The sequence below is a fragment of the Lontra canadensis genome, unplaced genomic scaffold (genome assembly GCF_010015895.1).
Source record: "Lontra canadensis isolate GAN:19392208 unplaced genomic scaffold, GSC_riverotter_1.0 scaffold142, whole genome shotgun sequence".
In the NCBI taxonomy this organism is placed as follows: Eukaryota; Metazoa; Chordata; class Mammalia; order Carnivora; family Mustelidae; genus Lontra; species Lontra canadensis.
Window position 1 is genome coordinate 990,111 of NW_022631136.1, and position 27,539 is coordinate 1,017,649.

Below are 27,539 nucleotides of genomic sequence, written 5' to 3' on the forward strand. Positions count from 1 at the left end.
TATCTCTCTCTTTCTCTCTGACAAACAAAAAAATAGAATCTTTTAAAAATTGAATAACTGGGCACCTGGGTGGCTCGGTGGGTTAAGCCTCTGCCTTCAGCTCGGGTCGTTATCTCAGGGTCCTGGGATCATGTCCCGCATCGGGCTCTCTGCTCAGCGGGGAGCCTGCTTCCTCCTCTCTCTCTCTGACTACTTGTGATCTCTCTCTGTCAAATAAATAAATAAAATCTTTAAAAAAAATTGAATAACTATGTAGATAATTCCTGTACATGGCAATGCAAATGAATTTTGTCTAGTAGATTCTACTGAATAGAGAATGTAAATGGCTGTCACTTCAATTTTTATTTGAACCAGTTTTAATATCTTACTGATCCCATATCAATTGATGACTTGAATAAAATATTGATACATGTTTATTTTATATTTGCACAAGTCATATTCTTAAATTTTTAGAAACTATACTTTAGCAATTAAATCCTGAAATAACTCCACATTAGTATATACATGTTCTCATTTATTTTTTATGGCCATTTAGCATCTTTTGAATAATCTTTTTATGTTTGGAGAATTCCCCACATTATAAATTTTTTTTAGGCTCTAAAACTGTGGAAAATAAATTCTGTTGTTATAAACCACCTACTTTAGGGTATTTTGTTACAGAAACCTGAACAGACTAAGTCATCTATCCTCACATATGAACCTCATACTTAAAGCAACTAGTTTTTTTCATGTTTCTAGAACATCTATGTTTATCATCCTCTGCACTTCATACTCACTTTATTATTATAACAGTCCCCAGCTAACATTTGCTGGATGCCAGTTATATGCCAATGTATGCGCTATACTCTTCATGTAATATTATTCAATCTTCACAATACAATGAATTAGGTACAATTATTGTCCTTGTTTTACCGAGGGGAAATTAAAGTGCTGAGAGGTCATAAAACTGTCTGCTCTCAAGAGGACAGAACTGGTGGCTGACCTTGGAATGAACCCAGTTTTAAAAAGTAGTCCTTTCCCAACTTGATGCAGGGCTCAATCCCGGGACTCCAGGATCCTGCCCTGAGCCAAAGGCAGACAGACCTTAATTGACTGAGCCATCCAGGCACCCCTAGAACAGATTTTTAACTTTCAGCCTCTGTTGCAGTCAAGCTGGTCTTCTGGGCTTCCCACATTGTGTGGTCGTTTGTGTCTTTCTGAAATGGCTCTCTCTATTCCTTGGCCTCTCTGTCTTGCAAGACCTACCTCAAGTACTGCCTTCAAGGGAGCCTTCTCTAACTCACTCATCTTTCTTTTCTATATACTTTCATGACACTTACAAATCATACCACCCAGTTTGAACTTACTCTATACTTATTACATACGGTAGTTTCATCTCCCCAGCTAACTTGAGAATACAGAATCCTATATTACTCATCTTTGTGCTGTTCTGTGGCTTAACACATGTTTAGGCCTTAACTAATCAGTATTTGTTGGATTACTTTTCATAATTACAATCTTCTACATGTTTTGTCTTCATTTCTGATTCATACTCATTTGGCATTGGCTCCTAAGGCTTTTCTTTTCTCTCTTTCTCCTGAGGCTAACAGCCTCAGGTTTCTCTGCTGCTTTTGTTCTCCTGGTATATAAAAGTCTATAAAAAAATATAGTATTTATTTTTTTTTAAGATTTTATTTATTTGTTTGTCAGAGAGAGCACAAGCAAGGGGAGCAGCAGGCAGAGGGAGAAGCAAGCCCGATGCAGGACTCAATCCCAGGACCCTGGGATCATGACCTGAGCTGAAGGCAGCCGCTTAACCAACTGAGCCACCCAGGCATCCCCCCAAAAATACAGTATTTGAATACATTGAGGGAACATGTTATTACATAGTCTACCCCATGTACACTAAATGTCTTTTATAAAATTAAAAATCATCTCGCAACACTCTACAACTGTAAATTGGGTCTTTCTATGGTAGCTTCCTTTGAAATGGGGCACCCTTGCTGTTGCAAATTTATTTAACTACAGATGGCCTGCAACTTAGAATTTTTGAACTTTATGGTGGTGCAGAAGTGATACACGTTCTTTAGAAACCTTACTTCAAATTTCGAATTTCAATCCTTTCCCAGGCCGGTGATATGTGGTATGATACTCCCTAGTTGATGCCGGCCAGCAGCGGGGAGATGCACCTGTGTGTCAGCCACACGGTCACGAGGCTAATAACCAACGCACTTACAACTATTCTGCACCCACACAACCATTTCATTTCTCACTTCCAGTACAGTGTTCATTAGACATCCAACACTTTATTAGAAAACAGGCTTTGTGTTAGATGTTGTTACCCTATTGTAGGCTGATGTGTGCATCCTGAGCATGTTTAAGGTAGGCAAGTCCAAGCTATCATGTCCAGTAGGTTAAGCATATTAAATGCATTTTCAACTATAGTATTTTCAACTCATGATAGGTTTATGTGGATGTTTCCCCATCATGAGTTGAGGAAGACCTGTAGAGAGATTAAAACCAAACAAAAACCAAGGAAATCTGCAGTGGTACGATTCTAAATCTTATCTAAATCTTAGAATGTTACCTCCCTTCTATCGCAGGTGATCATAGATGAAGAAACATCTGAATGATACGGGAAAGGGAAATGAAAGCAGAATAAGGAAGCTTAGTGCCTTCTCCAGGTTTGAAAATCACCCTCTTTTAGCCTCACACACCCTCAAAATTAGCTGCTTCATGTTTCTTTGAGGAACTGTCTTACTAAGGGCTCTGAATTTTAGGATGATATTGATGTTTAATTCAGTGCTCATTTGCCCCCAGGTGATTAACTTTGTGCTGGAAATTTAATAACAGACATTATTTCCATAATTATAATAGCTCACTTATGAGGCGCCTGAGTGGCTCAGTTGGTTAAGTGCCTGCCTTTGGCTCAGGTCATGATCCTAGAGTCCCGGATCGAGCCTCACATTGGGCTCCCTGCTGAGCAGGGAGCCTGTGTCTCCCTCTGTCCCTCGGCCCACTCATGTTCTCTCTCAAGTAAATAAATAAAATCTTAAAAAAAAAAAAATAGCTCACTTATTACTGACCCTTCTGCCCAAGAAATACCAAAAGATGAGATGAATACCTCTAATAGAATATAGGAGACTAGAAAATTAATTACCTTTACATTAAAATTATCCAGTTTACACTTCAAGGAATGAAAACAGGCCTTTCATCTCCTCTCTGTTTGACAGACAGCTGTATCTTTTGGGACGGTGCCAGCTGCATCCCTCCCAGAAACACAATGGTGTAGGTCAGAGTAAACGGATTTGGCTATATTTGGCACCTGGTCACCAGGGCTGCTTTTAACTCTGGCAAAGTGGATATTGTTGCCATTAATGACCCTTTCATTGACCTCACCTACATAGTCTACATGTTCTGGTATGACTCCATTCAATAGCACAGTTAAGGCTGAGAATGGAAAGCCTATCTCCCATCTTCTAAGAGTGAGATCCACCACCATCAAATGGGGGTGATGTTTGTGCTGAGTATTTTGTAGAGTCCAATGGGGTCTGGAGAAGGCTGGGGCTCACCTGAAGGGTGGGGCCAAGAGGTTCATTATCTCTACCCCTCCTGTTAATGCCTCCATGTTTGTGATGGGTGTGAACCATGAAAATTATGACAACTCTCTCAAGATTGTCAGCAGTGCCTCCTGCACCACCAACTGCCTGGCCTCATCACTGGCCAAGGTCATCCATAACAACTCTGGCATTGTGGAGGGACTCGTGACCATAATTCATGCCATCCCTCCCACCCAGAAGACAGTGGAAGGCCCTACTGGAAGCTGTGCCATGATGGCCAAGGCCATCCCTGCTTCTACTGGTGCTGCCAAGGCTATAGGCAAGGTCATCCCTGAGCTAAATGAGAAGCTCACTGGCATGGCCTTCTATGTCCCCACCCATGACATGACAGTCATGGATCTGACCTGCCACCTGCAGAAAGCTGCCAAATACGATGACATCAAGAAGGTGGTGAAACAAGCATTGGAAGGCCCACTCAAGGGCATGGTGGGCTACACTGAGAATGAGGTTGTCTCCTGCAACTTTTAACAGTGACACCCACTCTTCCATCTTTGATGCTGGGGCTGGCATTGCCCTCAATGACCACTTTGCAAGCTCATTTCCTGGTGTGACAATGAATTTGGCTACAGCAACCAGGTGTTAGACCTTATGGTCCATATGGCCTCCAAGGAGCAAGAGCCCCCTGGACCACCAGTCCCAGTGACAGCAAGAGAGAAAGGCCCTTAGCAGATGGGAAGTCCCTGCCCCAACTCAACTCCCAACATGCTGAGAATCTCCTGAACTCTACACAATTTCCATCCCAGAACCCCTGAAGAAGGGGAGGGACTTGGGGAGCCCTACCCTGTCATGTGCAATCAATAAAGTATGCAGTACCCAGCCAATAAATAAGTAAGTAAATAAAGGATTCTTGAATCATTGGGAAAAATAGAAGTGTTACAAATTAAAAATATGTTGGGGCACCTGGGTGACTCAGTCTTTAAGTGTCTGCCTTAGGCTCAGGTCATGATTCCAGGGTCCTGGGATAGAGCCTGCATCAGGCTCCCTGCTCAGCAAGAAGCCTGCTTCTCCCTCTCCCACTCCCCCTGCCTATGTTCCCTCTCTCACTGTCTCTCTGTGTCAAATAAATGAATAAAATCTTAAAAAAAAAATCTATGAAATGCTTTAAAAAATTAAAAAATAAATTAAAAATATGCATTAATTCTAATACTTTATAGATTATCAGTTTGGTGCATTTTTCACTGAAAATATTTGATCCCAGTGGACATTCCCCATTATCCTGGGTACTTCTTTGCTTCTTTCTGTCACCTGGCAATGTTTGCTCTAAGGAGGAAGGTTAATTTTACCAAGAGATCATCTTTTTTTTTTTTTTTTTTTTTTTTAGGTAATCTCTACATGCAACATGAGGCTCAAACCCACAGCCCCAAGATCAAGAGTCGCTTGCTCCACTGACTAAGCCAACCAGGTGCCCTGATTTTACCGAGATCAAAACAAGACACAACTAAAGAGCACTTGGGGTGCCAAAGATAAGATCCTACCTCCAAGTGTATAATGGCTGTGATATACTTGATGTGTTAACAATCAATTGCAAAGTAAGTCACAATAATAATAATAATAATTTGTTAGTAGTAATAAAGTAGCATAATTTGCAAGCAATATATTTAAGAATTAGAGCAGATTCAGGTAGTGCATTTCAATATGTGCATAAGTGCATTTCAATATGCCTTCTGGGAGAGGAAAGGGGAGAGTTTATAGGTAGCTACCAGAGACTGACATTATTTTGTGAATGTATCATGAAAATGTCATAGATGTGAAGAGCATCTGTCTTCTCTGCAGTGGTGAAGAAAAGTTGAAAATACCTGAGCCAGGGCACTTGGGTGGCTCAGTCAGTTAAACTTCTGCTCTCAGCTCAGGTCATGATCCTGGAGTCCCCAGATGGAGCACTGCCATCAGGCTCCTTGCTGAGTGGGGAGTCTGCTTCTCCCTCTGCCCCTTACCCCACTCGTGTTCTCGCACTCTCTCTCTCTCTCAAATAAAGTCTTTAAAAAAAAAGAAAGAAAAAGAAAATACCTGAGCCAAAGGATGTCTGACAGTGTAAATTATTTTTGCCAATTAGCTTCCATTTTCACTTCTTGTGGCAATAGAAGGGGATTTTAAAATGGGGACCATCCCCCAAAACACACACTCCTGGACTTCAGAAGCAACTTTACTCCTAGTTCCAGGGATGGGTGAATGCCAAGATTAGCCTGTCAAAGGCTGGGAAAAATTTCCCTTTGGCTGGGAAAAGTTTTGTTTTTTTTTTTGGTTGTGGTAACTAGTAGAAGGAACTGAATCTTTTATGGAAACTACGTTGCCCAAGAAACCCAAGCCTAACAGTCTGTTGCTTGTCTAGGCTCCCAGCTTGTACCACCGCTGAAGTTGAGTAGTTTCCAGAAAGGGCATTTTCCCAATGCCCACCTCTGGCATAGCCGTGAAGAATAAGGACAAGCAAGATCATCTAGCAGGAAGAGCCAGAGGTCATGGTGGAAAATAAGGAAGATCTTTATGGACAACAGACCTAGAGATTCCCAATTGGCTGGCCAAAAAACTTACTCTACCACCAGGCAGAATCTTCCACATTCCTGCCTAGCAGGATATAATATATGGTGTAGGGGTGCCTGGGTGGCTCAGTGGGTTAAACCCTCTGCCTTTGGCTCAGGTCATGATCCCAGGGTCCTGGGATCGAGCCCCGCATCAGGCTCTCTGCTCGGCAGAGAGCCTGCTTCCTCCTCTCTCTCTGCCTGCCACTCTGCCTACTTGTGATCTCTGTCAAATAAATAAAATCTTTAAAAAATAATAATATATTGTGTAGAACAATGATACCTTTGTGCTATTTTCCATCCATTCTCTCCTTTCCAGAGTTAGACTTTTCATTGTAGTTACCCTGTTCCTTCTTCATCATCATTTTTTAGATATATTAGATACTAGATAAGTTTTAGGTTGCCAAGCCTCAAGGGGGCATTTCCAAATTGATGAAGACTATATACATCAGCCAAAATATCCTGGTCTTATAGCTGAGCGCAATAACCAGATAAAGCCCTGGGTTTTCTCATTGGGGAGGGGACATTGGTAAGTACTCTTTTATATAGGCATGAACATTTAAAAGAAAATATCTATTAAGTAATCGCTAACCCCCAATGTGGGGCTTAAACTCTCGACCCTGAGATCAAGAGTTCTATGCTCATCTGACTGAGCCAGCCAGGTGTCCCTAGACATGAAAATTTTTTTAACAACCATTTACCCCTTACTTCCTTTTCAACAGAATTCTTATTTTGTTTAGAGAAATACTCTTCATAGGGCCATGGAATGAAACGAAGTTAGAGAGGTGGCCTAAGTCTAGATCATATTAAGAATTTTGTATTATATTCTAAATTCACTAAAATATAAGCTCCGTGAGGTCATGGATTTTTGTCACTGCTGAATTCCCAGAACAGTGCCTAGCTTCTTAAATGAAAGTGTAGTAGGAGGGCTTTGCATAGGGCAGTGATGTGATCTATTATACACAGAACAGACTATAGTGTGGGCTACAGTAAAACAGTGTTACAATGGGAGTTGGGGGTTAGGGGGGCTACCACAGAAGCCCAGGCAAGAAATGATGGGGGCTTAACCTGGGAGGTCATGTAGAGGTAGAGGAGTGGCCAGATTCACGTATTTTGAAGATGGAGGGAAAGAATCTGCTAATATAGGCCATAATAAAAGCAGAAAAGACAGGAATAACAACAAACAGTGATAGAGTTATGTTTAGTTCAAAATTATATGGCTGGATAATAAAGTTTTCAGTAGTCACTAGAACTTCTCTGATTCTTTTTAAAAAACGTGATAAAATACACATAAAATTTCTCACTTTAATGATTTTTAAGTCTACAATTTGTGGCATTAAGAACATTCACAATGTTGTGTAACCATTACCACCATTTAGTTCTAAAACTTTTTTAATAGATGATTTTTTAGAGTTCTAAATTCACAGTAAAATTAAGCTGAAAATACAGAGAATTCCAAAATATTCTTTTTAAAAAAGATTCTATTTATTGAGAGAGAGACAAAGAAAACACAATCAGGAGGAGGGGCAGAGGAAGAGAGGGAGAAGCAGACTTCCTGCTGAGTGGGGAGCCCGATGTGGGGCTTGACCCCAAGACCCCAAGATCATAACCTGAAGTCAGATGCTTAACCGACTGAGCCACGCCGGCACCCCCCAATACATTCTTTGTCTCCATAAACCCACAACCTCCCCTACTTGGAACCCTTTCATCATTCCAAACAGAAATGTTGCACCCATTAAACAATATCTCACTATTCTACCCCCGATCCATCCTCTCCAAATAGCTATAGCCCATTCTACTTTCTGTCTTTAAATTTGCTTATTTTAAATGCCTCATATAAGTGGAGTAGTTAGTCCTTTTGTGTGTGGCTTATTTCACTTATCATGTTTTCAGTGTTCTTCCATGCCATAGTATGTATCAGTTATCATGTTGTAGTATGTAGTATCTATCATTTAATTCTTCTTGAAGGCTGAATAATACTCCATGTGGTACGTATATACCACATTTTCTTTATCCGTTCATCTGTTGCTGGAGACTTGAATTGTTTCTGCTTGTTGGCTACTGTGATTAATGCTGTGAAGAATATTGGTGTACAGATACGTTTGAGTCCCTGATTTCAATTCTTTTGGATATATATCTGGAGTGGAATTGCTAGATCATATGATAAATCTGTGTTTGAGAAACCATCATGCTGTTACACAGCAATTGCACCATTTTACATTCCTACCGGCAATGTTTCAGAGTTTCAATTTATCAACATGCTTGCGACACTTAGTATTTTGTGTTTCGTAATGGCCATTCTGTTTTGTAATATTCATGTGAAATGACATCTCATGGTTTTGATTTGCACTTCCCTAATGACTAGTGATGAGCACATTTTCATGTGTTTATCGATCATCTATCTTCTTTTGAGAAATGTCTAGTTAAGTCCTTTGCCTAGTTTCATACTGGGCTGTTTTGTTGTTGTTGAGTTGTAGGAATTCTTTATATATTCTGGACATTAATTCTTTATTAGATACCTGATTTGAAAAATTTTCTCCCATTCTGTGGGTTATCTTTCACTCTCTCAAGTGACAGTTTGATGCACACTTTTTAATGTTGATGAAATCTATTTATCTGGGTTTTGTTGTACCTGCAATTTTGCTGAGCTCATTTATTAGTTCTAATAGTTTTCCCATTAATTCCTTAGAATTTTTCTGTATGTACAATCTTGTCATCTGCAAGGGCATAGCATCTTTACCCTGCAAATCTATACATAGAGTCAGTCTCAGGAAACCAAGCCTTTAGGCTTAGGTTTCACCCAGAAGTGAAAAACTAGGCTCCTGAAGTCCTTGGACAAACTCAGCTTATCAGTATTATGAAGCCTATCAATGATTCATAAAAACTTTTCAAGAGCTGAAGAGCCTGAAGATTCAGTGAAAAGGACATGTACTGTAAAAAGAATAAAACTGCCCAGGATTTCTAGAATATCTGTGCCTCTACAAGTTTAATGGGCTGTCACTTGTAAGTTTCCTTTCCTCGTCACGACATCTCTAAAGGACAGTGAGAAACAGGGCATACTGCAGTAGTTAAGCACACTAGCCCCTTAGATTCAGAAAGAACAAGCTATCAGCCAAATCTAGAGTATAAGGCATTCTACTGGGCAAATGATCTGCTTTTTCCATCAAATCAATTACAGGAAGATTAAAAAAAAGAAAGTATGTGTGTTTGGGGGAGTACATTAGGGATGTGACTGTCAAAGACTACAATATGCTTAGTAAGAACCAAGTGCAACGTGTAAAACTGTTTGGATACTGATCTGAATAAACTAACAGTAAAAAGATCTTAAAATAACTGGAAAATTTTTAAATGGGCTGAATAGTAAACGATAGTAAGAAACAATTGTTACTTTTGTTTGGCATGCTAATGGCATGGTGATTATTTAAAAAAATCCTCAGAGATGTATAAGGACTATGAGTGAAATGATATCTGGGGTTTGCTTTAAAATACTAAAATTTAAAAAGTGGAAGAGGAATGGATGACATAAGATTGGAAAATGTTGATAATTATTCAAGATGGATAATGGGTACACGAGGCTTCACTCTGCTACTCTCTCTCTTTTGTATGTTTAAAATGTTCTATAACATAAAGTTAAAAATAATACTGAAATGTATAAAAGGAGACAGAAGAACAGAAGACCTGGGTATGAGTCCTGGCTCAGCCATTGAACTAGCTAGCTTATCTTGGGCAAGTTATTTGACATCTGTAAAATGCCAATAACAAGGGTACTATGTGTAAGGCATTTAACATAGTATGAGCTGCATAGTAAAGCTCAATAAATGTTAGCTAGTATTGTTTTTATTAAAGGAATAAAAAATTACATAATGACAGATTTAAATGTATGATCACTTTAAAACTTTTTTGTGTTAACATATCAATCATTAATTGCAGTCTCTTTTGTAATTGAACACTGGAAATACAAATTTTGACTTATTGGAATTCAGTTAAATTAATTGGAATTTCATGCATCTAAAAAATAGTAACATTTTCTAGGTAAGGCTATATCAACTCTAACCATCATTTTGTAAGTTTTACCTAATGCAAGCAGGCTGGAAGAAATTAGAAATAAAAATCAGAAAGAAAGGGGTAAAATTTACCTCTGTGGGTGAAAAACTTGTGCATTCAAAAAAATCCAAGAGCATCAACTGTAAAATGTATAAACAAAAAGAGAATTTAAGGTAAGGTATCTGAGTATAAAAACTAAAATAACAGAAATCAACAGCTTTCAAACATACATCTAATTAGAAATTATGTTGGAAAAGACCCCATTTAAACTGCAAAAGTTAAAAAAAAATCCTGCAAAAAAAATAATAAAAGGTAAACATCCTGGGTTGCAAAAAAGGTTAGCAAGAAATGAGCAATATCTTTAAGGGCACAAAAGAGTACTTTAAAAAATATAAAGGCATTTCTTATTCTTACATAGGAAGTGTCAGTAGTATACGGAGGTCAGTTCTCCCTAATTAAGATATAAATTAAACGTGATCTAAATAAAAATACTAGTGGGGGATTTTTTTTTTTTAAAGATTCCATTCATTTATTTGACAGAGATCACAAGTAGACAGAGAGGCAGGCAGAGAGAGAAGAAGGGAAGCAGGCTCCCTGCTGAGCAGAGCCCAATGCAAGTGGGGCTTGATCCCAGGACCCTGGGATCATGACCTGAGCCAAAGGCAGAGGCTTAACCCACTGAGCCACCCAGGTGCCCCACTAGTGGGATTTTTGAGAGATTGACAAGCTGATTCTATAGAACACATGGAAAAAGTAAAAAGCAAGACTATTCAGGAAGAATTCTAGAAGAGGAGGGTGATAGGGGAAGACTAACCCATTAGATATGAAAACACAGTATAAATGTGTGATACTGGTCAAGTATAGATATACGTATAAATGTACCACAATAGAAAATCTAGGTATATATTCAAATACATACAGGAACAGAGTAAATTTGTTGTCTACATATCTGTACAAAGGGAAATTCTGAAGGATGTTCTTTAGGCCTAAGGAAAAAAAGAATCCCAGAGCAAAATAACACAACAGTGTGGATTTGCTCAGTGGGGAGTCAGACATCTCTCAGGCTCATCTTTAGCACTTTCAAAGCTCAACAAAAACTTCTTGCAGATTGCTGAACGTTCTCTCTCATGCCTACACATTGGAGATATGCTATTCTTTGGGCCTGGAAGGGGCCTTTTCCCACCTTCCCATCTGTCAAACTCATACTTAACCTTCGAAGTAGTTCAGGAGTCATTCTTCCATGCAGTATTTTTTCTTTGAGAAGAAGCAGAATATGTGCAGTGTCTCCTAAATGTTGACTTTTCTCTACAATTTCTTGCATCTCCATTTTGTTCTCCATCTGTTATTTGTTCTTTACACCACTGCCTGCCAGAAGGATGTTGCTAAAATACAGATCTGATCATGTCTGTCTCCTGCTCAAAAATATTTATTGCCTACTACATGCCCATGTATTTATGATATGAAGTTCTTGAAACATGGAAGGCATTCAAGGCCTTCCAGGACTTAACTCCAATCCACTTTGCTCACCTCAGTTCTACTATAGATGCCTTCACACCCAACTCTTGGGTCACACCAGGCCTCACCATTCCTGCAGCTCTCTAGGTGGCTCTGTTCACCCAAAACTTTCTGCCTGATATTCCCTCCTTCCCTCCACCCTATCCCCACACCCATCTTTTCTGTCCATTCAGATCTTTCAAAGCTCTGTTCTCATTGAAGCCTCATCTAAAATCCTGTTAACAACTAGTGATGCATTCCTGAGCTTGCATAATTAGTATTTATTTCATTATGGGTGGTGTTAGTTGTTTATATGTCTGTTATTAGTCTATAACATTCTTGAGGTCAGAGCCATGTCTTACTAATTTGTTTCATCTTCCTACCCTTAAATACACTGCTTACCACAGGGTAATAAATATTTATATACAAAAATAAATAATTTTTGTGTAGAATGAAACAAAATAGTACCTGACACCTGATAAGTATTGCATAAATGTGAACTCTTTCTAGTGCTGATAATAGGTGCTCAATAAACATTTTGTGAAAAATGGCAAAGCTGGATGCACTGATTTATTATTAGCCACTTTCTCTTAGAGTTAATACTGTTTGGAAACCATTATAAAGAGTTTTAGTTTCCTCTTTTGATGACAGCAAATGTTGAGGTTCTAGAACCTCAGAAAAGGCCTTAAGATATTTTTCAAGACCCAGGTTTATATGTCACTTAATCTAGTTCCCCTACAGATAGAACTAAATGCTGAAGTCTCCTTATATCCATGGAATCCCTGAAATTTAGAAAGCTCTTAGTATATAGTAAGCACTTCATAAATGTTGGTTGAAAAAGTGAACAAATAAATGAGTTAGGATGAACTGTTTTTGTGAGAGACTCTCCAAGCAAACTGGGAGCACATCAAATATAAGGAATGTATTTTTTGTTTCATTTTGTTTTAAAGTTTTATTTATTTAAATAGCCTTTACACCCAACATGGGCTCAAACTCACAACCCCAAGATCAAGAGTTGCACACTCCCCTGACTGAGCCAGCCAGGTGCCTTCGATATATGTTTTTTTCCCCATCTTTCTGTCTCCAGCACCTAACAAAGTATCTGACACAAAATGAATGTTTACTAAATAGGTATTTATTAAATTAGAGATAAGAGATAAATACTTGACTTACTTTAAAAATGCAAAGAAGGAAAAAGAAAACACATTTCTTGTATCACATAAATTTGTACCAAAGATCTATGAATTGGGTGGAAAACAGAAATTTCTATCTTCAGGATATAGAAGAAGTGAACTTGGAGACTGAGAGGTGAGGTCACCTTAGTCTTCTAGGTGGTTAAAGCTAATTACACACTATGAATGAGAATCTTTCTAGGGAAATTCCTACTGTGGCCACAGTGAAAAATAAAGGCCTTGGATGGAGAGAAGGAGAGTAGTAGGGGTGTCCCTTGAAGCACAAACAGAGAAACTGAATGGACAATCTCTATATTGCTACATCTGCTTCAAGAAATGCACACCAACTCCCTTCCAAAGTACATCAGGATGTCGCACCATCGTGGAAGGAACGGGAAAGCAGGATGAGGTTGGCTGGCTGAAGTCACATCTTGGGGAAGCTGGCCAGGTTGGCAATGCCACAAGCGTTGTTCTTATTCCGAGCCATGAGGATATAGCCTTTGTTTCCCCAGTTTTCTCCCCAGCTGTAGGACCAATGAAGGAAAATACTTAGTACCCTCAGTTTATTTATTCATTAAAACACTTATTATTGTGCTAGGTACTGATGGTATAAAAAATGAATAAAACAGTTTTTACCTTTGAAGAGTTTAAAGTAAAGGAATGGAGAGAAGGCATAATGCTATAGGCCTCAAAGGAGAGATTGCTTATAATCAAAAGATCAAAAAAGGCTTAATTCAAGAGGTAGCATTTGAAGTGAGCCCAAAGACTGGGTAGACCTTCACAAATGGGATGCCAGCAGAGGAATATTAAATGAATACTAGAGGCAGGAAAGTATGGGACACGTGTTAAGATCATGTGGCTGAAAAATAAGGTGTCTGACAGGGTATAGTAGGAGATAACGTCTGGAAAGGTAGGTTGAGATCGGCCTGAAGAGTTTGGATCTGTGGCCCATCCTAGTGCAGGAGACACTCAAAGTTTCAGATTGGGAGTATAATATGGTCCAATTTGTGTTTAAGGAAGCGTGATCTTGAAAACATGAGTCTAGAGCATAAGAAAGGGTGATCTTGGTCTTAGTGGGTAAACCTAATAGGAGAGATGAATGAAACTGTGAGAGTGATTTAGATTGCTAAGGAAAGAAGTAGAGAGAATGGAAGATAAGGGGGTGTGGACAGGAGACTGCTCTATGTATCTTCCCAAATTGTTTTCATGAGTTTTCTTTTTCCCCCAACCAGCAAATTCTCCTAGCCCAACACATTTTACTTAAGACCTGTACCCTACTCCTAATGCCCTTCTCTAGGGGTCTCCAGTGATGCTGATCCTGCTTAAATATGTCCCTTCTTCCTCCCAGCAATCTTAGATGAAGGCTCTACCCTTGGCATCTGACCAGGAAAGGACAGAATAAGTACTTGGGGCTGGGAGTCGAGAAAGAGAGGACATAGGACAGAAGCTGTGGGAGAAGGAGCACCTTCTAAGAAAGGTACTCAGGTTCAGCTTTAGTTGGGACTGTGGTCTAGACTGTCTACCCTGCCAGTCCTCTAGGCAGCACCCCACTTGCTTACAGCACTGTTTTGGCCTTTGAACACCCCAGCATCTAGGACTCCTATCCCCTGGAGGCACCAAGGACGGAAAGTTTAGTTTGTTGTTGCTGGGCTGGTACTGGCCAGTGAGGAAGCAAAAAGTATGATTTCTCATTAAGTCTGCCCTCTAAAGTAACAAGGGGCTAAAGAGAAATGGGGAGCCAAAGTATTGGGTAGTTTTATTTATTCCTAATAATAGGGAAGGAAACATTAATTTTTGTTGTTGTTATATCTATTTTCCAAAAAATGTTTCTCTTCACAAACTTCAAAATCTGTGGGCAGATTTATATATATAAACATATAAATACACACACACACACACACACACACACACACACACACACGTATACTTATCCTAAGTATACTTGGACAGGCAAAAAGTTGCACAAGAGGATACTAAACCTTTACATTGGTTCCCTACTGCTTTCAAACAGACTGATGATGGAAAGCTTTCTAAGAAATTGATCACTTGGGGCGCCTGGGTGGCTCAGTGGGTTAAAGCCTCTGCCTTCGGCTGAGGTCATGATCCCAGGGTCCTGGGATCGAGCCCCGCATCGGGATCTCTGCTCCACGGGGAGCCTGCTTCCTCTTCTCTCTCTGCCTGCCTCTCTGCCTACTTGTGATCTCTGTCAAATAAATAAATAAAATCTTAAAAAAAAAAAAAAGAAATTGATCACTTTATAGAAAAAAGAAAGAAAAAAACTACCTAATTCCAAAGCTCCTGCTGGTTTCTTGGTGCTATTGTATGTTCTGGTTAGTTAGGTCTGTCTTTCTTAGGGGGCTGTGAGATCACTGAAGGCAAACATTCTGTTCATTTCTGTACAACTAAGCACCCTGCATGTGGAGCAGCCACCCAACACATACTCTAAGTACTACTGTCCAGCCATTAAATGCTAGAATTAATAGCCTCTAATTGGGAAGGGAGAACTAAAAAGGCTGAAACAACTTTCTCTTGAAGTGAGAGAAATACTGGGAAGTTGCAGTTGAGGTTAAGTGTTATGAGGGTGACTGCGTGACAAACTTAGTATGCCCATCATTACCTGTTTTTAATGATCCAGTGCTTGTTTCCTTTCTGGACGCCATATCCCACTGCCAACACTGCATGGTTTAGGTTATCGCTATTACAGTTTTCATCGTAGTACACACCTAGGAAACAAACTATCAAGGTGAAGCTTTCTGCAGTTCAAGGGCCACCCAGTAGAGTCCTGCCCTCAGGAGGACCTGTGACAGAGAGATGTGCTGCACTGTAGCAGCAGTTCCATTTCCCTAGGCCAGACTCAGTCTAAATGTGGAAACCAAGTACTGCAAATGCTCAGTGGTCTTCGAGAAGCTGCCAAGCCACATCATAAGAGAGGGTTGATTGTGCTCTCTAGGAACAGCTCCTTACCTTTGCTGTAAAACTGGAAGGAGGTCAGGCTTGCATCAATGGCCACAGAGATGGGTCCCACTCGGGCCACTGCCCTCTTCAGGGCCTTCTCATTCCCTTCAGGGATCTCTCTGTACCCTCTGCACTTAGCTGCCTTGCCTGTTGGGTTGTACATACAACTTTCATCCTGGAAAAAAATGAGGTTAAAACAGGACTAGGACAAAGCAGCAGGCCAGGAACTGGTGGCGGAGAAACTCCACCAATGCTTTAAGTGATGTCAGTGAACTGACAGCGGCAGTACACCTAGAGTTTTTATAGAAGGTCTGTTCTCTCCTCACCATTTTAGACAACTATAAAAAAAGAATATGAAAACTGAATACCTTGCACATACACAAAAATTAGCTCTGGGTGGTTTTAACCAAATGTGAAAGGAAACACTGTAAAACTTAATAGAGAGAACATTTTTATTCCCTCAGGATGGGAGAGGGATTTCTGCAACAAGGTGCTTTTAAAAGCACAGATCATCTTCTGGCCATGTAGTATGTGTAAGCCTCAGATGTGAGGGAGTCACCAGCTGCTTGGTGGGGAGGAGGCCAAAGCCAAGGCCCTGCTAGAGGGAAGATCTGGGCCCTCTATACATACACCAAGGGAATTAGTATGAGGCAAAGAGTTTTGGCTTGTGTTCTTGAAAGCATGTAACATGACATTAAAACAAATTAATAAAGAACTTAGCAATTTAGCCTGTAGATTTCCAACATTATGTTTCGGAGATCCAGTTAACAGTAACATGTTTCGTTGGCAAGCCACAGTTACGAAGTCTTATGGCAAACCATGTCAAGGTATATTTTTTTTGGCAATTTATTTTTCTACAGACTACCCCTTCAAAACCCTAAAGTTGAATCTGTAAGAACATATTATCTAACTACTAACAATAATGGCAGCATTTGATATGATTACATGATTATAGTAGTCTCTTATCTTAATTTCTCAGGATTCTTTTGTTTTCTGCTATCTGATCCAAATCATGATGCCTCCTAGTGCCAAAAATTGTACAAATCTAAAAGCAAATAAAAATATCTCAGGAATGGATTTGGAAGAATGTCATGTGATGATACTTTAAAGTCAGAATAAGCTGCATTATGGCTAGAATGAACTTAACTTACTGTATTACCTGACTGTTGCTCTATCAGATCTCTTTTCAAGTTTTATTTTTCTTTTCCTCCCTCCATTCATTCATGTGTTCATATGAGAAATTCTTTTAGTTTTATATAACAACTGCTTTTAAAAAAGTAGACACATGCTATAAAGTAGATATACACTCAAGATACAGAATATTAAAAAAATAGAATATGGGTGTGCCTGGCTGGCTCAATCAGTAGAACATGGACTCCTGATCTTGGGGCTGGGAGTTCGAGTCTCATGTTGGGTGTGGAGATTACTTAAAAACAAAATCTTAAAAAATAATAAATAAAAAAAATAAAAATGGAGTATGTGTCTTATATGGCTCATTCTTCACTTTAATTGATTATGAGACCAAAATCATTCCACATTGCTCTCAAATGCCGAAGAGATCATTTGAAGGGGCAAGAGAATAGAAATTAGAAGTCAGATGTCACTTCTCTTCCAAATTAAGGTTTCAGATATTATGTAGATTTCATTTAAATTATTCAAACTCTCTGAGCTATTAAACTCTCAACAGATTGATGAATATAATACCATTTAATTGAGATAAGCTGTCAATGGATGAGTAATCAATTATTAGTTCTGATGGTGTTTAATTTCTTTTTCTTTAACATGGTTATATAATCCTTTAAATTGGCTGCCTGGATTAATCAATATGGAAAAAACTGTAAACACAGACCTGGTTTGGGGTGGGGTTTTTCTGTATATACTATTGGAATTTAATTTTTTTAAAGATTTATTTATTTGAGAGAGAGAGAGCATGAGTGGGATGGGCAGAGGGAGAGAGAGTGAAAGTCTCAAGCAGACTACACGCTAAGTGTGGAGCCCAATGTAGGGCTCAATCTCACAACCCTGAGATCATGACCTGAGCCAAAACCAAGAGTTGGACACTCAACTGACTGTGCTACAGGTGCCCTGGGATTTAAATTTTTTATATCAAGTGACAACAAAAAGTTGTCAAAAGAATATTTAATAATTTAAAAAAGAATATTTTGGGGCACCTGTGTGGCTCAGTTGGTTAAGTGTCTGTCTTCACCTCAGGTTATGACTTCAAGGTCCTGGGATTGAGCCCTACATTGGGCTCTCTGTTCAGGAGGAAATCTGCATCTCCCTCTCCCTCTGTGGTCATGTGTGTGCACTCTTTCTCTCTCAATCTCAAATAAATAAATCTTTAAAAAAATAATAATAAAAAAGAATATTTTGCCACATTTAGGTTATTTCACTGATTGGCCTGATGTTTTCAGAATTTAAAAGCTCATCTGTTAGGGCAGCTTTAGTGTGGTGCCTTACAGTAAGTAGTAGCTCCAGAATTCAAACATGGACTCAGGACCCAGGAGTTCTGAAAACTGTATATGGATTAAAGAAATTTTTTTTTTAGGTTCAATCTCCAATTTCTCTGCCTTGTATACCTGATAGTTAAAAAACCGCAACATGGAATAAAAATGGGATTGGGGCGCCTGGGTGTCTCAGTGGGTTAGGGCCTCTGCCTTCGGCTCGGGTCATGATCTCAGGGTCCTGGGATCGAGCCCCGCATCGGGCTCTCTGCTCAGCAGGGAGCCTTCTTCCTCCTCTCTCTCTCTGCCTACCTCTCTGCCTACTTGTGATCTCTGTCTGTCAAATAAATAAATAAAGTCTTAAAAAAAATGGGATTAAATTTACAAATTAATGTCTGTTTTGGTGTGGCCAATGTCTACAAAAATGTGTTGAAGTAACATTACTATATAGGTTGTTGAGTATCCAGTGAAATGGATTTGTTCAGTCATTTACATTAATGAGCATTTATTAAAACAGACATCATTTGATATGACTAAACATGAATGAATAGAACTTACTGCTCCGGGATTTTTTTTAACGGCACTAATTACAAAGGAAAATAATTTTAGGGTGTCTGGGTGGCTCAGTGGGTTAAAGCCTCTGCCTTCGGCTCAGGTCATGATCCCGGGGTCCTGGGATCAAGTCCCGTATCTCTGCTCAGCGGGGAGTCTGCTTCTCTATCTCTCTCTGCTTGCCTCTCTGCCTACTTGGGATCTCTGTCAAATAAATAAATAAAATCTTCAAAAAAAAAGAAAAGAAAAGAAAAGAATTTTACTAGCCTGAAATTAAGAACTTTTCTGAGTTGAATGTTCACCTAAAACACAAACAGTACTTGTATCCAGATATCTTTTTAAAATTCTTAAAAATCAGTGAGAAAGAGAAAAACAACCTAATTAAAAATGTGCAAAAGATATTAACGGTCAATTCACTGAAGAAATGCAGATGGCCAGATAAACATACTAATGAAGATGGGAATCAGTGGGAATTCTTATATACTCCAGGTGGGAATATAAATGTTTCCAAACACTTGGGTAAAACAATTAGTTATTATCTAGTAAGGCTGAAGATGAAGGTACCCCAAGACTCAGACAATTCTGTTCCAAGGTATTATATTTTACTAAAGAAAATTTTGCACATTCACATAGAAGACATGCTGGAAATGTTTGCAGGAGGTGAACAGTAGATAAATCTTGGAGCTGTTACATGACTAGCGGTGAATTTGCACATGCTATTTTATCTCCTTCAGTGTCACTTTCCTCACCTATAAAGTGAGGATAAGTCTACCTTACATGCCTGTTATGAAAATTAAGTGAGAAAATGAACTAAGCACATGGCTTAGTACATAGGAGCCATCAATCTTTTTTTTTTTTTTAAGATTTTTATCTATTTACTTGAGAGAGGGAGAGAGTGAGTAAGAAAGAATGAGGGGGTGGTAGAAGGACAAGTAGACTCTCCTCTGAGCACAGAGCCTGACAAAGGCTTGACCCCAGAACCCCAAGATCATGACCTGAGCAGAAGTCAGATGCTTGGCCAACTGAGCCACCCAGGTGCTCCACAGCCATCATTCTTATTACTCAAACTTGCTATCTCTGCTTCAAAAGCTCCTGTTGTAAAAGCCCTATGTAATCCTATTATCTATCAATCCCATGTATATAAAAGCCCTTAAATCTTCCTTTTAGATAACAAAGATTTCCTTCCTATTACTAAAGGAGGAAGTGAATTTATCTCTAAAGCTAAAAACAAGGGGCACCTCTGTGGCTCAGTGGGTTAAAGCATCTGCCTTCACCTCGGGTCATGATCCCACAGTCCTGGGATGGGCCTTTCATTGGGCTCTCTGCTCAGCAGGGAGCCTGCTTCCTCCTCTCCGCCTGCCTCTCTGCCTACTTGTGATCTCTGTCAAATGAATTTTAAAAAAAATCTTTAAAGTTAAAAATAAGTATGAAGCAACTTATGGGGGTGGCTGGGTGGCTCAGTGGGTTAAGCCTCTGCCTTCACCTCAGGTCATGATCCCAGGGTCCTGGGATCGAGCCCGCATCCGGCTCTGTGCTCAGCAGGGAGCCTGCTTCCTCCTCTCTCTCTCTCTGCCTGCCTCTCTGACTACTTGTGATCTCTCTCTGTCAAATAAATAAATAAATAAATCTTTTAAAAAAATTTAAAAAAAATCTTTAAAAAGTTAAAAATAAGTATGAAGCAACTTATGTTTTCTCTCATTTTGTACATGTCAGAATGTTAACTTACATAATTTACATAACATTCCCCAAACCCTTGCTGGGATCATGCAAAATAAAAGCACGTGACTCAGTGAATTAGTGTGGCAGGTTTGGGATATGTGATGGGAGTGGAGGAAGCATACTCAGATGTCTGTGGGGTCACCTGTGCTCTGTTTTTTCCAGGGAAAGAGATGGATAGGGTTATGGTGGCCTAAGCCCCCCAAATCTCCTGGGCTGTGACAATCTTCCTGGCCTTCTATGGGAAATTACCCTGTCAAGAAGGCAAGATAGGGGAACAGAAAACAAGGTTTCTGGAATTGTTTCCAGTACAAAATATCATGTTGGGGGAAAGAGGAGCCATTACTGAGCTGTATAACCATGTGGTACGGTCTCACCTGTCCCACATATGGGTAAGCATCTTCAGAGTCAATGCCTCGGTTCTTCTGCACATACTGGAAGGCATTGGTCATGTAGCCCCCTCCGCAGCCATCATTTTCAGAAACACAGTCCACCAGGTTCTGGGGACTCAGATTTAAGAGTTTGCCAGTTTTCTTCTTGAGTTGGCCCTCCAGGGCACCCACAGAGCTAAAAGCCCAACAGGAACCACACTGACCCTGAGAGGCATAACAGAACAACGATCAGTTACTGCTGTTCACCTTTTTGGTTCTTCCCTCTAAACTGCCTGATGAAATTCCACCATACATGTCCTCCTTTCTGTTCCTATTTCCCTTTGTTTAGTATTTGTTACATTTTTCTATTGTTTTTATTTGCAAACTCTTGTTACCATTGTTACCATTAGCTGTAGTGGAGCAGAGCTTTGCAACCCACAAGATATATGACCTTGGGGAAGTCACTAAACTTATCTGTGCCTTATCTGTAAAATGTGGGTAATTGCTCAATTATGGATTATGGAGATTTAAAAAGTCAATTCATGTAGAGGATTTAGAAATTTCTGACACACAACAATCTCTCAAAAAGTGCTGTTACTATTAGTAATTTTTCGGCTATATTATATATTTTTCTTCCATCCCTGTGCTATTTTTTAGGACTGAGGATTTCTTGAGGACATGGGTTATGTCTTAGTCATCTTGAGTCTCCACTGCCTAGCACTATATCTGGTAGGTTCTGAAACAGATGTGTTTGTTGGATGAATGTTAAATCAGCTGTTGATCTGGTTAATATAATTAGCATTGTTAAGGCTGAGGGAAAAGCAGCATTCTCCTGCTGGTGAGAGTGTTAAGATCATAAAAAAATTTTTTTGGAAATGACTGTCTGTGACCTAGCAGCTCCAATGTTAGGGTTTATTTTGCATAAATATTTGCACATGTATATGAAAACATATGCACAGGGTGCTTACAGCAATACTACTTGTAAAAAAGAAAAAAATAGGAACAACATAGATGTACAAAAATAGGTGATGACTTGAACAGGTTATATTCTCTTGGCACTGGGAGAGATCCCTTAATTCCTTGCCCTCTCTTCCTAGTTCCTTCCTATTTTAAGAAGAAAAAAGCAGAAAGAGGTCATGCCAGGAGAAAGGAGGGTACCTGGTTCTTGACAGGAGTAACATATCCTTTCTTTCGATAATCAATGGAGTCTGGGGCTCTGCTTTCCCAGTCTGGGATATAGAGGCTATCATTACTGCGGGAATGAGAGGGAGGTACTCTGAGTCCAGTCATCTTCTGAATCACCTCTTCACTGGTCTGGGACAAAGAATAAAAAGTCAAGGCATTAGCAGGGAACTAAGGCAAACAGGGCAAGTAGGCCGGGAGCTGAGGTTCAACTCACCATGTCCCCCAAGTGGTTCATGGTCAGTTCATATGTATGGACACCAAGAGAGGCCTCAAGATTATGGATGGAAATATGCTTCAAGTTTTTTTCCCAAATTAAACGCCGAGAGATTTCATCCACCTAAACAGAGAATAGTCAGTATTTGCACAGACAGTATCTTGTGTATAAAGTTACATAAGTAATACTGCAGAGGTTTTTAGGAGAAAAGATGAAACTTAGAATCATGCAGAATTTGTAGTCTAGTTGGGGAACTCACCGTGGGATTATTAAGAGCATACAGAAAGAAATATGCAAACAAATACAAAAAATAGAATGCAAAGCTTTGGAGAGATGTATAGGAAATTGCTTAAAGGAGTGCCTGGGTGGCTCAACCAGTTAAGCTTCTGCCTTTGGCTCAGGTCATGATCCTGGGGTCCTGGGATCAAGACCCGTAATTGGGCTTCTTGCTCAGCGGAGTCTGCTTCTCCCTCTGCCTCTGCTACTCTCTCTCCCTCCCTCCCTTCCTATCAAATAAATAAATAAAATCTTTTAAAAAATTGCTTATGGATAAATAGCATTAATCTGAGAAGTCTTCCTCAAAGAGAAATGGGACAGTTATAAAGGCCAGAACTCGAGGGAGGGTGAATCAAGGAGTAGGAATGAAACTGTAAGTTGAGTTAGAGAACAGGAACAGGTTTGCTTGGTTGGAGAGGTTAAGGTATTCAGACTGAAGAACGGAGTCTGGAAGCTAAGATTGGAGGTCTCAAGTTCCAGATCCCGACCATGCTCCCCTCCAAACCCCCGATCACCTTGCTGTTGTACTGCTTGCCGTAGGTCTTTTTCCATAGCTCCCACTGGGTGTCCAGTATCTCCTCAGGATATAGAGCAAAGCTTGCCATGGGCAGCAGCAGAAGAAACTTGAGCCCCCACATCCTGAGGAAGGGGATAGTTAGGGGAGATTTTGTTTGCCAAGGGATTAATAGCCTGGTTTGGGATGAGGAAATAGCTGGAGCTATATTCCCAGACAGGTGGTTCTTAACCTTTGGGAGTCACAAACTCTTTTGAGAAGCTAATAAAATTTTGTAATCCATCATAGTCCCACTCATCTGAAAAATGTACACACTCACAATAATTCTGGGGAATTCATGAACCCAAAGATAAGAATGCCTTCCTTGGGACCATGATGCAAAGGAAAACAAGGATTTATAAAGAAGGAATACAAAGAATTGAGGGTGATTTGGATATGATAAAACAATGATAGAAGGGTCTGGGTTTGGACTGGGTGCTAATACATCTGGTTCCAAGTATTTTGACCTAGGGAGACCACACACACACACACACACACACACAGAAAACCAGAAATGGGGTAGAAAATGGACAATCAGAATGGACTTAGCACCTGTCTCCTCTAATGTCCCCTGCAGACTTGAAGGAGAGGGACAAAGTTGGAGGTTAGAGGGGGATTGGAAAATACACAAAGGAGAGATTTCCAGCTAAGTTTTGCTTCCTGACCATTTCTTCAATGCATTTACTCCCTACCCCAAATTCTGATACTTCCCAGATCTTGCCAGGAGAGGACTGGGAACAGCTGACAGTATTTCTTATTCTCTAGATGTTTACTGTCTCCTTAGTCCTACACATTTCTTCCTCCTTTCTCTTCCTGCTCGCTCCTCAGGCAGGAAACTGCCCCTAATCTCAACCAGATGCTGTGGGCAGGAAAGTTTTTCTTTCTTTTCCTGACAACAAAAAACCTCTGTGATTGCCTCACAGGATGGAAAGCTTCAGAATTAAAGTTTGTTAGAATGTTAAGATAAAAAAGCAGGTTCTATGATCATTAAATGCACAGTTTTTCAGAAGTTTACTCTAGCTTCACTCATTTCTTACAGCGGCTTAATTCTGTGTTTTCCATTTTAAGAACAATTTACAGTCTGAAGTAAGTTATACAGCTTGCATTTTTTAATTTACAGTCCCATTTTTGTATAAGCTTTGCAGACTGGCAAAACATTCAACAAGACATTTAATATCTGGAGTGTTAAGGGCTTTTGAGACAGTAGAAAAGCACCTCGGGGCACCAGTCCTCCTCCCTGCTAGTAAGTTAACCCTTCGGTAACTTTGGCCAAAACAGAAAACCCTACAAAGAGAGGCTACTCTGTAAGGGATGGGCAAAGGAATCCCTATATCCTTAGCTTTCACTAACAACTATGTATACATAAATAAAAATCGTAGCAGGAATCCTAAAGATTTCCAGGCAAATTTGGCCAGGAAATGACCGAAGATGGGCATATTGTTTTCACCTACAAAACCTACAAATCTCAACCATATCCCCAAGTCATTACATCCCTAATACCTCTAAAATGGAGAAAGGGAGGGAAGAGAAACTAAAAGATCTAGCAGTAGAAAATGTTACCTGCTGATAGGAATCTGCTCTGGGCTCCGTTCGCTGGGGAGTGTAGATATGTGGGCGGATGACTAGGGGTGCTGGATTTATTCCATCAGGATTGCGGAAGTCAGTTTCAGCTGTGGGCTGGAAAATTTGAATAGAGGAGGGAGGCGGGGAAAGAAATGCTGAGAGGAGCAGGGTTGGGGAGGGAAGGAGGCAGTGGATTTGCGATGTTTCTGTGTCCGTGTAGTGTGTGCGCGCCAGGGTGGAAAGTTGCTAGGTATTTAGTTTTACGTGAATGTCTTTGAGAGCAAACAAAAAAAGGCTTCAATACACATTACACAATTTGGGGCTTACCTTCACTTTGATGGTTAATAAGACACAGTCCCGGTTTCCCCATCCCTCTTTACTATATAGTATTTATTATATTGGGGATTACATCTTCTCCTGTCCTTTTCCTGTTATCACCCATCCCTCCAACTTTGAAACCTTAGTTTTCAAATTTGTGTCTGACCCTCACAGCAAGGATGAGGGAATAAATAAAAAAGACTAGAAAAGAATATGTAGGAAGCCAAAGGCTCCAAAATGACTTGTAGTTTATAAGCTTGTTGGCTAAAAGTTGTCAGTAGCTCTCCCAGCCTAATATGATGCTGCTGAGGAAGGATATGCCTAGGAAGTCCAGAAGAAACTGGTTCTGAAAGTAACAAAAAAAACCCCTATCACTCCTAGTTATTAATGACTTTACTTGAATCAGTGCCATTAAACGCTGACAAACTCACATGTGACTTCTTTGTTGCTAAAATTCTCAGATGGTGGGATGCCTGATGAACATTATCTGTTTCAATTATTAAAATCCCTGATCCAAGACCAGTCATGTGAGCTTCTCCAAATAATTCCCCCAACATCCAGGCATGTGACAGATCATAAGAGTCTAGTTCAGTACCTAAACCACATCCCCAAACTCCCATTTTCTTCCTTAAACAGAGATGGGGGAAGAGGAAAAGATAGTCCTTGGAATAGAAAAGATAATACTTAGTATAGATTCAGTTTCTAGCTGGATTGCATACACAAACCCTCAAGAACACGTTTATGCCTGTAAGTTTTAAGATTTGCTAATGAACCATATGGTCCTAGAGGGAAACCAAGTCCAGACCTGAATAGTTTAAATTTCCCCATCCCTAATTCCTTTTAATCCAGGAGAGCAAGGCATACTGGAGGGAAGGAATCGGATGTGTCAGGCAGATCGCAAGTCTGCTCTGGAGGACTTGGGCAATTCCCCAACCCCCATCTCATGGTCAGATGTCCCTGCTGATTTTATTCAGAATGAGTCAGGATCAGGAGGACACTCAAAGAGTGCTGAGTGATCAGAGCCCTATGATTTCTGAATCCTGAAATTAAAACACACTGTGCTTTATGTTTGCATATTTGGAGTTCAAGTTATGGATTCAACTAGTTGTGGGTATTTGTTGTTTATAAGCTGGAAAGGAATAATAAAGCCGCAATCAAGATCACACGACACAAGAAAGTTTACAAAAGGAAAAAATATTTTGTTTTAAAATCTTTGCTACATGTCATTATTTTTGCCACTGTAAAGCTCAGCACAGATGCCAGCAGTACAGAAATGGCCAACAAGAAAAAAACAAAACAATCAAAAAATAAAACCCTGAAGGAAAAGCAGAAACAAAACCCCCAGAGCATCTTCTCCCTCCCCTCTCCTTCCCCAAAAGCCCTGTAATAGCTGTACAATATCATAGTCCTGATCACATTTAAAAACAGTCAATTATTAAAAAACAAGGATTCCATTGGAAACTCAACTTTTTGGTTTCTTAAATTGTGATATAAATATATATGTATACGGTATGTGTGCACATAGAATAAAAAAATAAACTGTTTCCTTTTCAACTCCACTACCTGGCACCAGACTGGAGACAAAAGGGAGAAAAACCCAGTAATGATGCTTTCTTAGCCTCTCTAAGGCCATCTGTGCTCCTCAGTCTCCTATGGCTATGTTTAGTATGTCTTCTCCTTATTTAATTCAGTCTTGCACTTAAGATACTGGCCTGAGCCAATTAAAAAAAAAAAAAAAAGGCTGATACACATGACTGTTACCTGAGGAAGGTAAAGAATGAGAACAATAACTGGTATCTGCATTCTATATGGCTATAGTTAACTCAGTGACCCTGTCAGAATGGGAGTCCAGGCCCCATCTATCCCATGGATTTAATGATAAAGCAAAATCCAATCTTTAAGATTGGAGGGAGCAAAAAGGAAGAACGTATATACGTCCAGAAAAGACTTAAGTCTCAGTTTCTAGCCAGACTGAATTGAGAATGGGATGAAAGAGGCTACTTTGCAAGAAGGCTTGGTATTTGGTTTGAACTCCAGCAGTGAAGATTTCACTGAGACTGCTAATCCAAGAAGTTGAGTTTCCATGCAGAAATAACCTCTACAGAACACACATCATATGTGATTCTGACAGAAAAATGCAGCAAGTATGGCCAAGTATGGGGTTTTTTGAAAGGGTAGTTTATCTTCCCACCCTAAACACCTGTAATGTTTGCCGATCTTCCATATAAGGTGAGAGCACCAAAAGTGGGAATGACCCAGCTTTATCACTAAATATGTTCGATGAGAGACCAATCATATCAACAGAAGATTTTATATATTTGCTTACAGTTGCATACTGGCTGGGCATAGATATAAGTGCAGCAAAGACATTTATTTAAATACTCTTTGGCTGCAATACTAAGTGGATAATACCTAGGAGATTTAACTCCTTAGGACTCTTTGAAGAATAACAGAAAAACAAAGATAAAATCTGGGACAAATTTTGCATAACTCCCTAATAGGGAGAAACAAACAAAGAAACATACGTGTGCACATACATGCACACACACACACACACACACACACTC

At 39.8% G+C, this 27,539-nt stretch overlaps 1 protein-coding gene and 1 pseudogene across 1 annotated transcript; one reads left to right on the forward strand and one right to left on the reverse strand.

Annotated features, from left to right (window-relative positions):
• Nucleotides 1-3,262: 3,262 nt before the first annotated feature.
• LOC116858782 lies at nt 3,263-4,265 on the forward strand (annotated as a pseudogene).
• An 8,501-nt stretch (nt 4,266-12,766) lies between these two features.
• Nucleotides 12,767-27,538, reverse strand: CTSK (cathepsin K). The gene is made up of 8 exons (XM_032843588.1): nt 24,652-27,538; nt 23,054-23,177; nt 22,263-22,385; nt 22,022-22,177; nt 20,870-21,088; nt 15,790-15,955; nt 15,443-15,548; nt 12,767-13,349 (listed from the first exon to the last, which is right to left on the reverse strand). The coding sequence occupies exons 2-8, from the start codon at nt 23,174-23,176 to the stop codon at nt 13,250-13,252; spliced, it is 993 nt and encodes a 330-aa protein (XP_032699479.1). The 5' UTR covers nt 23,177; nt 24,652-27,538; the 3' UTR covers nt 12,767-13,249.
• Between the last annotated feature and the right edge of the window lies 1 nt (nt 27,539).

Excerpts from the sequence above, each read along its gene's own strand:
- CTSK (XM_032843588.1), bottom strand. The coding sequence starts at position 23,176 with ATGTGGGGGCTCAAGTTTCTTCTGCTGCTGCCCATGGCAAGCTTTGCT. Across the intron at positions 15,549-15,789 it reads CTTCCAGTTTTACAGCAAAG|GTGTGTACTACGATGAAAAC; the intron begins GTAAGGAGCTGT and ends TTTGTTTCCTAG. Across the intron at positions 13,350-15,442 it reads CACTGGATCATTAAAAACAG|CTGGGGAGAAAACTGGGGAA; the intron begins GTAATGATGGGC and ends TTGGTCCTACAG.